Here is a 17,097-nt window from a genome sequence, read left to right on the forward strand (position 1 = left end):
CATCTACTCCTCCTTATTCTAAGGATAAGTCATTGTTATGCAAACCCTGGACAATCCCGTGGTGTTAATTGAGTGCAGAAATGTGTAATCAGAAATGTATGTCAAACATTAGAATTGGAAAGTGAAATCTGGCATATTCCTTATGGAAGAAAAAATATTTGTGCATCCTGAAATCTTATTCGGTACAACAAACACTGTACATGCCATATTGGAGTAACTCCCTTTGGGTAATGGAAGGGGCTTCCGCGTCACTTTACAATACATTTTCAGGCTGAATAATTTTTTATGGTTTTTGGTTTAAATGAAACTTCAACTTAATTATTCAGCTATACATTTAAATGTCAGATCAGGTTGGAAATAACATGATTGTTTGGCCCCCTTTGGGCAATGAATCTTGACTATGATGAAAACTGTAATCCCATTATTTAAGGAGAATTCTTTTTTTTTTAGCTTTGTGTTTAAAAATCTCCAAGGAATGTTATGTTTAATAAGTAATGCATTATTCTATTTCTTCAGAGCATGTGTACTTTGGTAATATCTAGATACAAACAGATAGATATATAACTTTCAGCTCTAACAAATCAAAGCATACAATCGGTAAGACTTTTGAATGTGTCATGTGGTACATGGCACCAAGATGGTAGCAGTAGATTATTTAAGGGGGTATTTACATTTCAAGAACTGATATGTCCTCCTTTAATGGTTGGTGAAGGATCAACCTTTGTAACCCCACAATATTATTTGTATAGTGCCAACAAAATCCATCGCACGTTACAGAATTCTGGCATAACAGCTTTCAAACATTGCAAAATTGAGGCACAACTCAAAGCTGCACCTAAACTTTGCAACTTCTGCCGTCTTCATTCCAGATTCTCCCAGCTCCACCAAAATGGACGAAGCTGGGGCATGGCGGCCACTGCTCATAAAATTCACGATGAGTGTCAATTTTCACTAAGCCACAAATTTTTGAATTTGTGGCATGGCATGCACAGTAGTGTATGCCACTAATTCGACCCTCTGGATGCATGAAGAGGCATACGCCTCTTCATGCATCAATAGCGCCTGACTTCATCAAATCTCTTCATCTAGACTGGCATGATGAAGCAGTTCTGTGGACCTTATACCAACAATATGCCATTAGTTAATTAGACTAAAACAAATACCTTCAAAAGGTAAAAAAAATTAAAAAATTCTTATATACACTTTACCACTCACCTCTATGCTCCCTTTGCGCCTCACTCTCACTCATTTGGTCCTTGCTGTGTCTTCTGATTACTGCTGTGAGGGCTGAAATCCTTGTGCCTCTCACACTGAGCCTGAACTTCTGGCTGTGATGAAGCCTAAGAGGATTCTGTGCATGCACACAAGGTCAAGGCGCATGCTGTGATGAGCCACACACTTTGTGTAAAAGCCTCCCAAACCTTATCAGAACCGGAAGTCCTAGCTTAATGTGAGCAATCAGGGGATTTCAGCACTCGGAGCGGGAATCAGAAGATGGGATCAGGGCGGAATGGGTGATGGTGGGGACCAGAAGTGAGGGAGAGGTGAGCAATAAGATGAGTATAAGAATGTTTTTATGTTTTACACATTACATTTATTATAATAAGGGACATTAAATTTGTTTAGAATAATTTCTCTGAGAATTTAATTTCCCAGAACAATACATGCAAACAGGAAAATTTATTTTTGTCTGATCCGCCATTCTGTAGTCAGAAGCATTCTATGTCAGATTGGGCATGTGTGTGTGGTCTTGTGGCAAATATTAAAATGGGACCCTTGGTGCTTGTAGAAGAGAAGAACTAGGGGACATTTTGGCTGAGGCTGAGGACTACCTTTATGGGTTGCAAAACCACTAAGTAAAGATGTATATAAAATAAAGGAAAATCCTATTTGTCCAGATATGTGTGTATGCTCTCATAATAGAAATTTGGAAAGAGCCTAAAGCCCACCATACACATTAGATTAATTTCGGCTGAATGCTCTGATATCGAAGGGTTCAACTGACACTCTAATGGGTCAAATCATTAATGGAGGCCTCAGAAAACTGATTTTCGGGGTAGTAAAACTTGTGGCTTGTTCGATTTTGGACTGTCGATTCTTTCAATTTCCCAGAGATATGTCTGGTGGTGGCTCTCTCATAGTAACTACAAGACCACTCAACTAAATGTACGCGCCTGTCAATTGGAGAGCCAGCTGACAGCAACATAATTCGAATGGCGGGCGTTAGTCTTGTTATGTTTACCGGTTCACACTCCACATTAAGAGTTGGAACTAGCTAACTTTAGCTACTTTTCCCCAGTTCTATAGCCATTTATGTATGATTGACAAATATGCAAGGGTGCACAGTGTTTTATATGAAGGAAGCTGAATTGTTTAAATGAAGGCTCAATGTAGGCATAAAATATTTGACGCTTTTATGCATCATTTAGCCACTTGTGATTATATTGCCTTTTTATTGAATGTATATTGTTTTCAGACATAACATCGGCTCCTTTTTTTTTCTAGTCCCTGATGCTTCAGCAAAAAATGAAAAGGTAGTAAACTTCCAAGAGCCAGAATCCATCATGGACAAGAGTGGACTGGAGGACACAGATAGTCCAGGTAAGTACAAATTGGACAAAATATGCTATCAATTATCCATCCTCATAAAATGCATCAGTCTAATACCTTTTTAGCAGCTACTGCAGCAAATTAGTAATCACCTCTAATGGTCAAGCAGCGCAGAGATTATTCGTTTTGCTCTTTCATCAAGAATTCACGTCTCAGATTGGCCAAAGGCTTTATGACTTTAAGAGAAAGCTGACACTACCACTTCATTATAATTAGTTTTAGACCGACGTCTTTTTTAAATATATGTGCAGGGTCCAACCTCTACTAGCTGAGCGTGTCTGAATAAAGAGCTGATTTTAGAGAGGCTGACATAAGCATACTGGCCATACAGAGCTTTAATTAATATGAAGTCTGACTTATACACATTGCTTTTCACATTTTACCATTTTTATCTTTTTGGTGCACAAAAAATATGTCTTCCTAAATAGTATAGTTTTTGGATGGTTTTGTATTGTTGTGTAGCGGCAAGTATTTCATTATTTTGTGCCCTGTCATAGCAATTTATTTTGACCATGTTTAATTTCACCTAATATCTTGCATCTGTGTGATCTCAAATCCGTGATTCATCCCCTCTGCTGTCTGTCAGCTTAGTTAAGAAATTTCCAAGTCTTGTAGCGGTGTCGACAGGGGGGACAGCTGACAGTAGTCACCTGACCGGTCCCCAAGGAAAAAGCCTGAGATTTCATCTTTTGTGAAAGAGTGCTTGTATACAGTCATGTTTCCGCACATTTATGATGCAGTTTGCTCATCCAGACGTGTAACATACATGACATAGATAGTGTAGGTCACTTAGTAACAGTGTGGCTTAACATGCACTCTGCATCCAACGGTGCCACAATCAACATGTCGCGTTATTTTTTAAGCATTTTAAAGTACCCAAGCATCAAGTTATATGGTTATTAGATGTGCGCGTTCTCCAGTGATGTAGTGCCGGGGGCATTGCTTGTGCATCTCAAAATGATCAAACAAACAATTGGGACTGCACTATGAGAACCTATTGGACCGAACGCAACCACTGACATCAGTCATATCTTTGATGTATGTGTGTATATATATATATATATACCATATACATAATAGATATGTTATAGGTTTTCTAAAAATCAATAATGAGTGATCTCTGAAATCGGCATGAAAGGAGCACAAACAACCAAACCTGTGAGTGCTTCAATCCAAGTGGTAATTAACAAATTAGTTCCCTATGATATGCAGAATAATTAAATTACTAAATATATATGGCAATACATCTAGTAATTTGATTATTCTGCATGTCATAGGGAATTAATTTGTTAATTACCATTTGGGTTCAATTACTCATAGGTTTGGCTGTTTATGCTCCTATCATGCCGATTTCAGAGATCACTCCTTATTATTGAGTTTTAGAAAACCTGTAGCATATTTATTACTTTGGATTATTATTATATCACATATAAAGTTACATATTTGATGAATTTAGCTTTTTTTTTTTATATGTCCATGTAATGTCTATACATGTCAGTGACTCTGATGATATAGAGTGTAGACAAGACTAAAGCCCAATTAAATTAAGGGCTCATGCAGATGACCGTAATTTCAGTCTGAGTTTGATTCATCAAAATTTCGGATCACACTCGAGCCAATGCTAATCTATGGTGTCGATTTTTTTTTTTCCTTGGATGAAGTCTGTCCAAGGAAGAAATTGCGGCATTCTTGATTTGCATCCATAAATCAGGTCACACTCGGCCATGCAAGTTTATGGGTCTGTCAAAAATCTGACTGCGCTCCAATGACATTCGAGTGCAGTCTGATTTTTACGGACTTACAGAACAGAGAAAATGAAGATTCAAGAAAATCAGGTCACATTGTGTTCACACGCTGATCAAATTCTGATCAGAGTCTGATCAGAGTGTAATTGGCATAATGGGATTTTTTTCAAATGAGAAAAAAAAAATGGTGGCGTGCCCCAGTCTACTTGATTTGCGGCATAAACGACCTTCAATCTGAAAATATTTACAGATCAGTGATTGTTTATTAACCTGTTTAGACAGGCAGAACATTCACAATGGTGTGTAATACAGTAGATCTTTCAGTGCGCTCAGGCTGCCATTGCCCTCGGCAGCACGGGTCATTTTTATACAGGATGATGTGCTGCCGAGAACAATGATTTTTTTGTGCAGTACAAAACCCGATGAATGAGCATTTTGCGCGTTCATTAGGTGATCAGCATCCGGTTTTCGCTCCAAGGCTATTGTGAAGCGACCTGTCCTGGAAACGCTTGTTCGCTATAATCTTTCTGTATGAATTCACCTTTACTTTACAATAGATGTACAAAGACTATGCACCAGCACTCTGCAATCCATGAATACACGAACTCCACTAAAGCTACAAACATAAAAAATGTTAGTTAATAGTTTTAATCAAAATTGTATGAACCCACTAATCAGCGACTCTTAAACAGGATCAACTAGGAATTATACAAGTCAGTTTTTGTAGATGGCACTTGATCAACTAAATGCAGAGAGCAAAAATTCTCCAAGATCGCTAGTAGTAGATAAACATATTTTACTCCTTTTTTTCTTAATATTATATTCTGTCGGACACATCGCGTATTCTCTTACAAGAGATATATGAGGCAGACTTGTGCTTTGAATAGAATTGATGATAGGGATCCAGGCTGAGAATAGGATTCTTCAAATATGGTATCATTACATTGGCAGTAAACAATGAATTGCTCAGTCTTCCCTGCGTGTCCATCCCTGAATTTTAAAACACTGTTCCTTATAACTCTGAAAACCTCTGGAGAATTCCGAACTGGTCTCATTGCCTTCCACTGAGAATTTGTGGCTTGGTTGCCATAGAGACATCGTATTTCTTCAAGAATTGTTCATATTGATCCGTGGACAGGCGTAAATGGCCAGACTAGTGAGGAGAATAAAAGAGGTGGGCAGTACAGCAAATGACCAGAGGTTATGGGTTGGAAATAGGCTTACTGCAGACGAGCACACTTTGAGACGACCATAAAGAACGTGCAGCATTTTTGAGTTGGATTTTGATTCTTTTTTTGTACTTTGTGCCATTGTTTTCACTCACTATAGAGAGAAAGAAACTTGTTAGTCACTTGTCATGTCAGATCTTTGGTGCTTGTCCTGACGCAGCTGTCAGCCTCCGAGCTCTGTGTGCAGTTCAGGGACGCGCAACAAAGAGCTAGTAACATGAATTATTTATCTGCTCCCGTGTGGGGGAAATTCTCTGATAAGAAATGAAGACACCTCCAATCGGAGAGAAGGTAAAACAGGAAACGTCACGTAATTGTGCCCTCAAGTCGTGACAAAATGAAGATGAGTATAAAAATATTCCGCAGTATAAAAAAATGTGTCTCTGGCTACCTGGTATTTACATATGGCTATACATGACCCTCATAGAAAACAACTCCGGAATGAATTGTTAAAAAGGAGCACATAAAATAATATATGAGCTAAGAAATAGAGAATATTAGGCACAAACACACAAATCGATAAATGTGGATATAAAAAAATAGAACGACACTCAATAGTGTACACAATAATACAGGACTATCTATCATCTATCTATCTATCTATCTACAGTATCTATCTATCTATACCATATCTATCTATCTGTCTGTCTATCATCTATCAGTCTATTTATCTATCTATCTATCTATCTATCTATCAGTCTGTCTATCATCTATCAATCTATTATCTATCTATCTATCTATCTATCAGTCTGACTATCTATCTATCAATCTATTATCTATCTATCTATCTATCTATCAATCTGTCTTTTATTGTTATTATACCGTATATACTCGTGTACAAGCTGAGATTTTCAGCCCTTTTTTTGGGGCTGAAAGTCCCCCTCTCGGCTTATACGCGAGTCATATACCGGGGGTGGGCGGGGGAGGGGGAGTGGGGGTGTCAGATCTTACTCACCTCTCCTGGCACTTCTCTGCAGCCCCTGCTTCTTCCTCTGCCGTCTGCTTCCTGCATTCAGCGGTCACGTGGTACCGCTCATTAAATTCATGAATATGCGCCTATTTATGAGATTAATGTGCGCTACCACATGACCATCTGAATGCAGGAAGCAGATGGCAGAGGAGAAGCAGGGACTGCAGAGAAGTGCCAGGAGAGGTGAGTATGACGGGGGCAGAGTAATATTCACCTGTCCCCGTTCCAAGCTGTCCACCGCTGTGTCTCCGGGTCCTCCTGCTGTGACGGCAGAGGGCGCAATGATGTAGTCAGTGTGCGCCCTCTGCTGTCACTGCAGAGAGCCGGGAGACAGAGTGGTGGATGGTAATGGAACAGGGACAGGAGAATATCGCCAGTGCCGAGGGCTCAGGACACCGGCACCTGGCCCCCAGCGATGGAGAGGTGAGTATGTCATTTTTTTATTGCAGCAGCAGCGGCAGCAGCAAATAAGGGGTATATGTGGAGCATCTTATGGGGCAGCATTAACCCTTGTGCAGCAGCATATGAGGGGTATTTATGGGGCAGCATTAACCCTTGTGCAGCAGCATATGAGGGGTATTTATGGGGCAGCATTAACCCTTGTGCAGCAGCATATGGGGGGTATTTATGGGGCAGGATATGGGGGGTATTTATGGGGCAGCATTAAAACTTGTGCAGCAGCAAATGGGGGTATTTATGGAGCATCTTATGGGGCAAAATTAACCCTTGTGCAGCAGCATATTATGGGGGTATTTATGGAGCATCTTATGGGGCAGCATTAACCCTTGTGCAGCAGCATATGGGGAGTATTTATGGAGCATCTTATGGGGCAGCATTAACCTTGTGCAGCAGCATATTATGGGGGGTGTTGTGATTGGGTCACCGAGGAGGAGAGCAAGCCCAAGCTAAGCCACAGAAAACCAGAGAGGTTGGTAACTAAGCAGATTGCAGACCCCTGATCCTATCCACACAACTAGCAGTAGCCATGGAGCGTGCCTACGATGATCCTAGATGCCTCGGCACAGCCGGAGAACTAACTAAGCCTAAAGCAAGAAAGGGGTAATCTAAACTGCCCCAGAGTAAACCCCAAAGGAATAGATAGCCCCCAAATAGAGTTGAGCGAAACGGGTTGGTCAAATTCAAAAGTCGTCGACTTTAGCTAAAGTCGGGTTTCGCTGATCAAAACCCGACCTTAGCGTGAGGTCGGCCATGAGGTCGCCGACCCAAGCGCCAAAGTTGCGTTTCAAATAATGCTTCCAACACCTTTTCTCAGCCAGTGATGGAGGACACACACTGTGGGCAATGCGATTACATGGGCAGCGGCCACCACCATCTTAGGGAAGGGCATTGAAGTGATTGGCTGGCTTTGTGTGGCGTCACAGTGGCTATAAAAGGCTGTGACCGCCGACCGCCATCTTACTTCTGCCGATAATAGGGAGAGGTGCTGCTGCTGATTCTGAATGGGCAGAGCGTTAGGCAGGGAAGAAGAAAAAAAAAATTGCTTCTGCTGATAGCGCTTTTCACTGTACAGTTAGTGTGCAGTGAAAGGGGAGGATTTTTGTTGTGTGCAGCAGCGCTGGTGGTGATTAGGCTGCCTTTTAAGTCTACCTGATAGCTGCATTGCTGTGTGCACACTAGGGTGACCGCAAAAAATCGATGTTGGAATCTTGTCCGTCTGGACCCCACAAAACGATTCCCCTTTCCAGATATTGAGATAGCCAAAATTTGAGCTCGATCAAAGGAAGTTAACCCGTGCCGCTCGTCGCTCAAAGTTTGAAAAAATCCAAATTGAGGTTTTTTAAGATTTAGGTATTTTGCATAGTCTGTTAGACTATAAAGAATGTGACAACAACATTGCAGAAATAGCCCTGACCAAATTTTCGAACCATTTTTGGTATTTGAATGCAGAGTTGGTAGGATTATCGTTTTTTGATCCCACCATTATAGACAATGAAAAGTTGTTAATGGCTAATAAATTGCTCAGTAGCACAGATGAACCATCAGAGCATGCTAGGGTTGTAAAGCCAAAAGTTAGGAAAGAAAAATTAAAAGAGGTAGGAAGTAACCGACTTTAACGACCTTCTGACAAAAGATGAAGAACAAAAGCAATATGTCCTGCAAGTTGTAAGCAAATGCCGAGCATTATATTCTGACCTTTCAAAAACTACTTTAACAAAAGCTCTAGAATAGATTAGATAACTATGTAAAATTATCAACTCATGTAGGTTAGTGTGCTCTGATGGTTCATCTGTGCTACTGAGCAATTTATTAGCCATTAACAACTTTTCATTGTCTGTAATGGTGGGATCAAAAAACGATAATCCCACCAACTCTGCATTCAAATACCAAAAATGGTTCGAAAATTTGGTCAGGGCTATTTCTGCAATGTTGTTGTCACATTCTTTATAGTCTAACAGACTATGCAAAATACCTAAATCTTAAAATACCTCAATTTGGATTTTTTCAAACTTTGAGCGACGAGCGGCACGGGTTAACGTCGTTTGATCGAGCTCAAATTTTGGCTATCTCAATATCTGGAAAGGGGAATCGTTTTGTGGGGTCCAGAAGGACAAGATTCCAACATTTCCCCCCCCCATATGAGATCCGGTCACCCTAGTGCACACTGCTGTTCAAACTGCTTTTTTCAAAGCACTCCAACTCTTATTATTTTGTTCTGGTCAGTTACCAAGCGTTCATTTTTTCACACACCGTATAGCGGTGTACGCTCCTCACACACTACCGTGTACCAGCTGGTATCATGGACAAATACAAGCTGTGTGCTCCTCCACCCAGCAGTGGCAGTGCATTATTGACACCTGGTACATTGGCCCACATGTGCGATTATGCCTTGCGGATCCTAAAAATGGACCCCCACATTGCCAAAATGATGAAGGATGACGACTACTGGCTGGCCAGCATCCTCAATCCAGGCTACAAAGGCAAATTACACAACATCATGCCACAGGAGAACCTAGAGATAACATTGGCTAACAAACAAGCCTCTGTTTGAGACTTTCCCAGCACACAGCAGCGGTGCTGGTTCCCCCACGAGCCATAGTGGGCACAATGGAAGAGGTGTTTGTGGTGCACACCGCTGAAGTGGCGTTGGAGACAGGGGTTTCATGACCATGTTGTGGACTGATTTCTCACGTACCGCTCACGCGACTGGTAATACTGCATCGATTAAAATTGACAGGAGACAGCAGTTGTCAACTATGGTTACAAAGAACTTCATCTCCCATATCGATGTTCTCCCTCACAGGTCATTCCCCTTTGACTTTTGGGCCTCTAAACTGGACACCTGGCCTGAATGGCACAATATGCCTTACAGGAGCGCGCTTGCCCTGCTACTAGTGTGTTATCTGAAAGAGTCTTCAGTGCTGCTGGATTAATCCTGACAGAAAAAAGGACCCGTCTGTCGACCCAAAATGTTGATGATCTAACCTTCATTAAAATGAACCATGCATTGGTTTCAAAGGATTTTGTCCCACCTTCCCCTGAAGACACATAGGTTGCCAGAAAACTGCCTTGCTTTTGTCCTCCTCTTCCTCGGACTTGCCCAATTCCACCATTTGCAGCTGCTGAATGTCCAGCCTACACATCAACATATGCCATTTTTTAAACCTCCCTAACTGGGCTGCCCCCCCCAAAGGCTGGGGTCAACACCTGGCGCACCCGGACAAGTGCTGTTGCTCTGAACAGGTGGATGGGCCCACAGATGGCCAACGGCACTGGCACAGGGCCCCTCATAGTACAATACAGTGTCTCAGACGGTGGGGGGCCCACTCGCCATCAGACACACCAGCATACTATGAGGGGTCCTGTGCCAGTACCGTCGCCCACAAGTGTGCCCCCCCGCTTGGTCATGGCCACAGCACTTGCAAGTTGCAATACTTACCTCTCCCTGCTCCACCGCTGTGTAGTCTGGGCAGTTAAATCCTTCACAGGGACCGCCACTAGAAATTTGGTGTATTGATCGATGATGGTTAAGATTTTGCTATGGCCTGTCCTGCAGGCTTCTATCTTCAGATGATCAATGGCTACCATTTGTAATGGACGTCAACTTACAAGCGGATGCAGTGGTGCTTTATGATCACCTTTCATAGTTGTGATAGTCACAGACGTGTGACATTCCTGCCACCATTTTTCAATGTCTCCTCTCATGCCAATCCAATAGAATCGCCTACGGCCTGTGGCCTCTGTATTTTGCACTCAAAAATAACCAGACACATCATGATAGGCAGTGAGGACCATGTCTACATTTCACCCTTTGATCACAATTTGATGGAGACGAGTAACGGTGATGTGATCCACGCTACAGTGATAAAGCAATCCTTTCTTCACAAAGAACCGTTTTTGCTGTCTCCACAGACACAGTAATTGAGGGTCTGCATCGTCTCTGCAACATCTATATGGAGGTTTTCCCGCGATGAGTAATTCCCAAATTTCTGCAAACACTCGACTTTCCATCTGTACTTGTATCCATGTAGTTTCCATTAGCGGAGAGTCTGGACTGGCTTACTGAGATTGAAATATATCCGAAGATTTAAAAGTACCACAACACTGTATACTGATGTACGCTTCCAATACTTTCCACTTTTTCTACTTTTTAAATTCTGGTGTAATACATACTGAGCCTGTGAGTATCTGTGTCTGACTCCGGAAGTATAGATGGAAATTTACAATTACCCCTAGACTGGATACACCTGGTATGTGCTGATACAGTACCTTTGATCAAAATATTTTATTACGGTTTCATCCATAGTGAGTGAGCATGTGTGGCTTACGCCTTCTATATATATGGTGAATCAGAGATACCAATTTTCACCCTATACTCGATACAGCTTGTATGTTGTTAAACAGTACCTTTGTTCGACATTTAGTATTACAGTCAAATCCATACTGAGTAAGCATCTGAGAGTGACTATGGGACTATGTATAAGGAGATTTCAATTGTACCCTATAATATATATACTTGCTATCTTGTTATCCAGTACCTTTTTTACAACATTTTTTATTATGGTCCCAGACTGAGTGAGCGTCTGAGGGTGACTCGGGAAATATATACCGAGATTTCAAATTTGGCCAACACTGTATACAGCTGTACGCTTCTGATACAGCAACCTTTTTTGCCATTTAGATTCTGGTGTAATCCATAAGGAGCCTGTGAACGGCTGTCTGCTATTCCGGAAATATATTTGGAGATTTAAGATTACCCCAACACTGTATACAGCTGTACACTTGTGTTACATTACCCATTTACAGCTTTTCATATTCTTGCGTAATCCTACTGGGCATGAGAGCATTTGTGTCTGCCTCCTGAAATATATACGGAGATTCAGAATGTTTACACTATACTATATATACCTTGTATCTAGTGATACTGTACCCTTTTTCAACTTTTTATTTTATTATGTAATCCATACTGAGCCTGTGAGTGTCTGTGTATGACTCATGAAATATATACGGATAATTACTGTTATCCGTAAACTGTATAGAGCTGTACACTTCTCATACAGTACCATATATCTGCTGGTATTTTGGGTCCATTTTCCAAAACATGAGGAAGTATGGTGGAAGAGAACGTGGATGTGGGCATGGGGGGCCACCTGGTACTGATGGTGGTGGTGGTGCATCTGCTGGTAGTGCCAAAAACACAATAGCAGCTAAGGCAGGAGGTGTTGAGCCTGCGTCATGGTGTAGCTCCATAAGGCCTGTAAGGCTCCTGTTTCTGGGAGTAGGTAGACTGCTTTTAAAGCCGGAGCATCAGGAACTGTTTTTGGCTTACATTGCTGAAACAGCCTCCAGCTCTATCGCCTCCTCTTCTGAAGTTTATAAAAATGCAAGCACTGAGTCGTCAGTGCAGACTTCTGGTCAGGAGCAACCCCTTTCCTTGTGTCCTTCACCCACACCAAAAGTGAAGGATGCAGCAGCACATACTTCAGATTACTCCATGGCGCTCTTTTCACATACCATGCCTGGGTTCATTAAAAATGGGGCCAATCATATACTTGAGCATTCCAAATGGGGGACGTCAGACACTGGAGCAGCATTTACGGGGCCCAGTATACACTGGAGCATTAGAAATGGAGCCCATTATATATGGAGCATTATTTGGGCCCATAAGAAACTGGAGCATCATCCATGGGGCCCATCATATACTGGAGCATTGTAAATGGGGCAGATCAGACACTGGAGCAGCATCTATGGGGCACATTATACACTGGAGCATTAGAAATGGAGCCCATTATATATGGAGCATTATTAGGGCCCATCATACACTGGAGCATCATCCATGAGGCCCATCATATACTGGAGCATTCCAAATGGGGGACATCAGACACTGGAGCAGCATTTACGGGGCCCAGTATACACTGGAGCATTAGAAATGGAGCCCATTATATATGGAGCATTATTTGGGCCCATAAGACACTGGAGCATCATCCATGGGGCCCATCTTATACTGGAGCATTCTAAATGGGGCAGATCAGACACTGGAGCAGCATCTATGGGGCCCATAACACACTGGAGCATCGTCCATGGGGACCATCATATACTGTAGCATTATGTGGAGCTCATCATATACTGTATGGAACATTATATGTGACCAATTATTCTGTATGGGGAAATATATGTGGCTCATTTTTCTGTATGGCGCACAATGTGGTGGCCATAATACTGTATGTATGAGCTATTGTTCAATTTAAAATACTGTAGATCAGTCATGTCATGTAAGCAGTGAAGTATTTGTCATTGTACTATACCTATATTTCTGTGCCGTATTGGAGCATCATGAGTTGTGGTATGTGTTAAAGGGGTGCACTGACACTCTTTGGCCCAGGGCATACGAAAACCTGGAGCCAGCCCTATCCTCCCACAACTTTAGCCAAATAACCCCCAGTTTTCAACTATAACTATTATTATGAAGTAAATTAAAGCTGACAAGCTTCAGTAGTAAGAATTGATGTTTTTGACTTTGAAATGGGCACTGTAGGTGTGTTCACTGTCCTCCACTCCCTGCCGACTTTTCTTCCCCATTGACTTGCATCGGGTTTCATGTTTCAGTCGGCCTCTGACTTTTCCCTATAGTCGGCCAATTTCATTCGACCCGACTTTTGCGAAAGTCGGGTTTCATGAAACCCGACTCGACCCTAAAAAAGGCAAAGTCGCTCATCTCTACCCCCAAACATATATTGTCGGTGAGACAAGATGAAAACACAAACGCAGGTAAGAAAATAGACTGAGCAAACGATGGGGCCCACACTGACTAGACAGGACAGGAAAGGAAAGACACTGTCTGCAATCACGCAAGAAACCCTGCAAAAAGGTCCAACACGTCTGATGCAAAAATACTGAAGTCGCACGACTTCGCCCACTATATCAGCACTCTGGTATATTCTGAAAGCAGAGCAAAAAGAGGCTAATCTAATAAGGTACAAAAACAAACTGGCACAAGCAGTAACATATGGATGGTCATTCAGCACAGCCCCAGCTGGAGCTGGCTGACCCAAACAAAACTGAACTAAGTAAAACCAGATCAAATGTGAACAGAATAGCAAAAGAACACTTTGCTGAGCATGCAGGGACTGAGCTGGAAACTAAGACCTCAGGAGGCAGGAAAAAATCACCAGCAGAGATAGAGGGAGTCGGCTGTCTTAAATCCAGTCTGAAACCCCAGATCTCCAATCGTCATCATCATTATCAGGTGGCAAGCCTCAGTTAATCAGATCAGCTCCATTACCTCCAGTAACCACCAGAGGGAGCCCAGAAAGAGAACTTGCAACCCCTCCATCAACCTGACCAGGTTCACCACCTTCAGCAGTAACCAGAGGTAGGCCAGAAAGCAAATTCACAACAGGGGGGTATTTATGGAGCATCTTATGGGGCAGCATTAACCCTTGTGCAGCAGCATATGGGGGGGGTTTATCTATGGAGCAACTTCTTGGACCACCATTTAACCCTAGGCTTATAGGCGAGTCAATAAGTTTTCCCAGTTTTTTGTGGCAAAATTAGGGGTGGTCGACTTATACACGGGTAGGCTTATACACGAGTATATAAGGTATATATTTTTAAATATTTTTGCAATTTTTTTTACTTAGTCCCTCTATGGGATTTTAACTTTTTTTCTTTACTCGCTGGTATAATGCATTGGAATGCACTAGCATTGCAATGCTTTATACCTATCAGCGCCGAAAGACAGAACCATCTTAGACCATGTTCTGAGCATGGTCTAACAGACTTGCTGTAGCTAGCTGACACAGTGGTTGTCATGACGACCTCAGGTTGCCATGGCAATGATTGGGCCCTCGCAATGACGTCGCGGGGCACCGATCGGAAAGAAGAGGGAGCCCCTTCCCTCTCCCAGCCCTTTAAATATTGCGATGGATATTGATCTTGGAATTTAGGGGTTTTGGCCCATGACAGTGCTAGCACCACTCCTACCAGTGACAGCTAAGTCTCAGCTTTAACTTAACCCCTTCGCACCCGAGCCTGTTTTTGCCTTCGTGACCGGGCAAATTTTTTCAATTCTGACCAGTGTCACTTTATGAGGTCATAACTCTAGAACTCTTCAACGGATCCTGCTGATTCTGACACTGTTTTCTCGTGATATATTGTACTTCATGACAGTGGTACAATTTCTTTGCTATGACTTGCGTTTATTTGTTAAAAATATGCAAATTTGGTGAAAATTTTGAAAATTTTGCAATTTTCAAATTTTTAATTTTTATGCCCTTAGATCAGAGAGTTATATCTCACAAAATAGTTAATACATAATATTTCCCACATGTCTACTTTACATCTGCACAATTTTGGAATCAAAATTTTTTTTTGTTAGGAAGTTATAAGAGTTAAAAGTTGACCAGCGATTTCTCATTTTTACAACAAAATTTGCAAAACCATTTTTTTTAGGGACCACCTCACACTTGAAGTGAGTTTGGGGGGTCAATATGACAGAAAATACCCAAAAGTGACACCATTCTAAAAACTGCACCCCTCAAGGTACTCAAAACCACATTCAAGAAGTTTATTAACCCTTCAGGTGCTTCACAGGAATGAATGGAATGTGGAGGGAAAAATAAACATTTCCTTTTCTTTCACAAAAATTTTCCTTTAGACTTTTTTTTCTTTACTTTTGCAAGGGTAACAGAAGAAAATGGTCTATACATTTTGCTTTTCAATTTCTCCTGAGCATGCCGATACCCCATATGTGAGAGAATAATACTGTTTGGGCGCACAGCAGAGATTAAAAGGGAAGGAGCACCACTTGACTTTTGGAATGCAAAATTGGCTGGAATCGATAGCGGACACCATGTTGCATTTGGCGAGCCCCTGACATGCCTAAACAGTGGAAACCCCCAATAAGTGACCCCATTTTGGAAACTAGACCCCTTTGGGAACTTATCTAGATGTGTATTGAGCACCTTGAACCCACAGGTGCTTCACAGAAGTTTATAACATAGAGCCATGGAAATAAAAAAAAGCAACATTTTTCACAAATAAATTGTTTTAGCTTCATATTTTGCATTTTCATAAGGGTAACAGGAGAAATTGCTCCATACAATTTGTTTAGCAATTTCTCCTGAGCACGCCGATACCCCATATGTGGGAGAATAATACTGTTTGGGCGCATGGCAGGGCTTGAAAGGGAAGGAGCACCACTTGACTTTTGGAATGCAAAATTACCTGGAATCGATAGCGGACACCATGTTGCGTTTGGAGAGCCCCTGACATGCCTAAATAGTGGAAACCCCCAACAAGTGACCCCATTTTGGAAACTAGACCCCTTAGGGAACTTATCTTATGTATTGAGCACCTTGAACCCACAGGTGCTTCACAGAAGTTTATAACATAGAGCCGTGGAAATAAAAAAAAGCAACATTTTTCACAAATAAATTGTTTTAGCTTCATATTTTGCATTTTCATAAGGGTAACATGAGAAATTGCTCCATACAATTTGTTGAGCAATTTCTCCTGAGCATACCCCATATGTGGGAGAATACTACTGTTTGGGCGCACGGCAGAGCTTGGAAGGGGAGGAGTGCCATATTGGAGAGCAGATTTTGCTGGAATTGTTTGTGGGTGACCTGTCACATTGTCAGAGCCCTTGACGTGCCTAAACAGTGGAAACCCCCAATAAGTGACCCCATTTTGGAACCAAGACCCCCCCATGGAACTTATCTAGATGCGTAGTGGGCACTTTGAACGCCCAAGTGCTACACAGAAGTTAATAACAAAGAGCCGTGAAAATAAAAAAAATCATATTTTTTCCACAAAAAATTACCTTTTCGCCCTCAATTTTTTTTCCAAAGGGTAACCAGAGAAATTAGACCCCAACAGTTGTTGTGCAATTTGTCATGAGTATGATGACACCCCATATGTGGGGATAAACCACTGTTTGGGCGCATGTCAGAGCTTGGAAGGGAAGGAGCGCCATATTGGAGTTCAGATTTTGCTGGAATGTTTTGAGGATGTCATGTCACATTGTCAGAGCCCCTGAGGTGCCAGAACAGCATAAGCCCCCAAAAGTGACTGCATTGAATGT

The 17,097-nt window shown here is 41.9% G+C and overlaps 1 protein-coding gene across 1 annotated transcript in view; it reads left to right on the forward strand.

The window, feature by feature from the left end:
- Positions 1–17,097, forward strand: part of WDR72 (WD repeat domain 72) — a 587,636-nt gene that overhangs the window by 554,872 nt on the left and 15,667 nt on the right. The window contains exon 19 of the mRNA XM_073568404.1: positions 2,506–2,601. Coding sequence (XP_073424505.1) covers positions 2,506–2,601 — 96 coding nt within the window. The remainder of the gene's footprint in view (positions 1–2,505; positions 2,602–17,097) is intronic.

Source organism: Dendrobates tinctorius, unplaced genomic scaffold, assembly GCF_039654945.1.
Source record: "Dendrobates tinctorius isolate UK_male_01 unplaced genomic scaffold, ASM3965494v1 ptg000022l, whole genome shotgun sequence".
In the NCBI taxonomy this organism is placed as follows: Eukaryota; Metazoa; Chordata; class Amphibia; order Anura; family Dendrobatidae; genus Dendrobates; species Dendrobates tinctorius.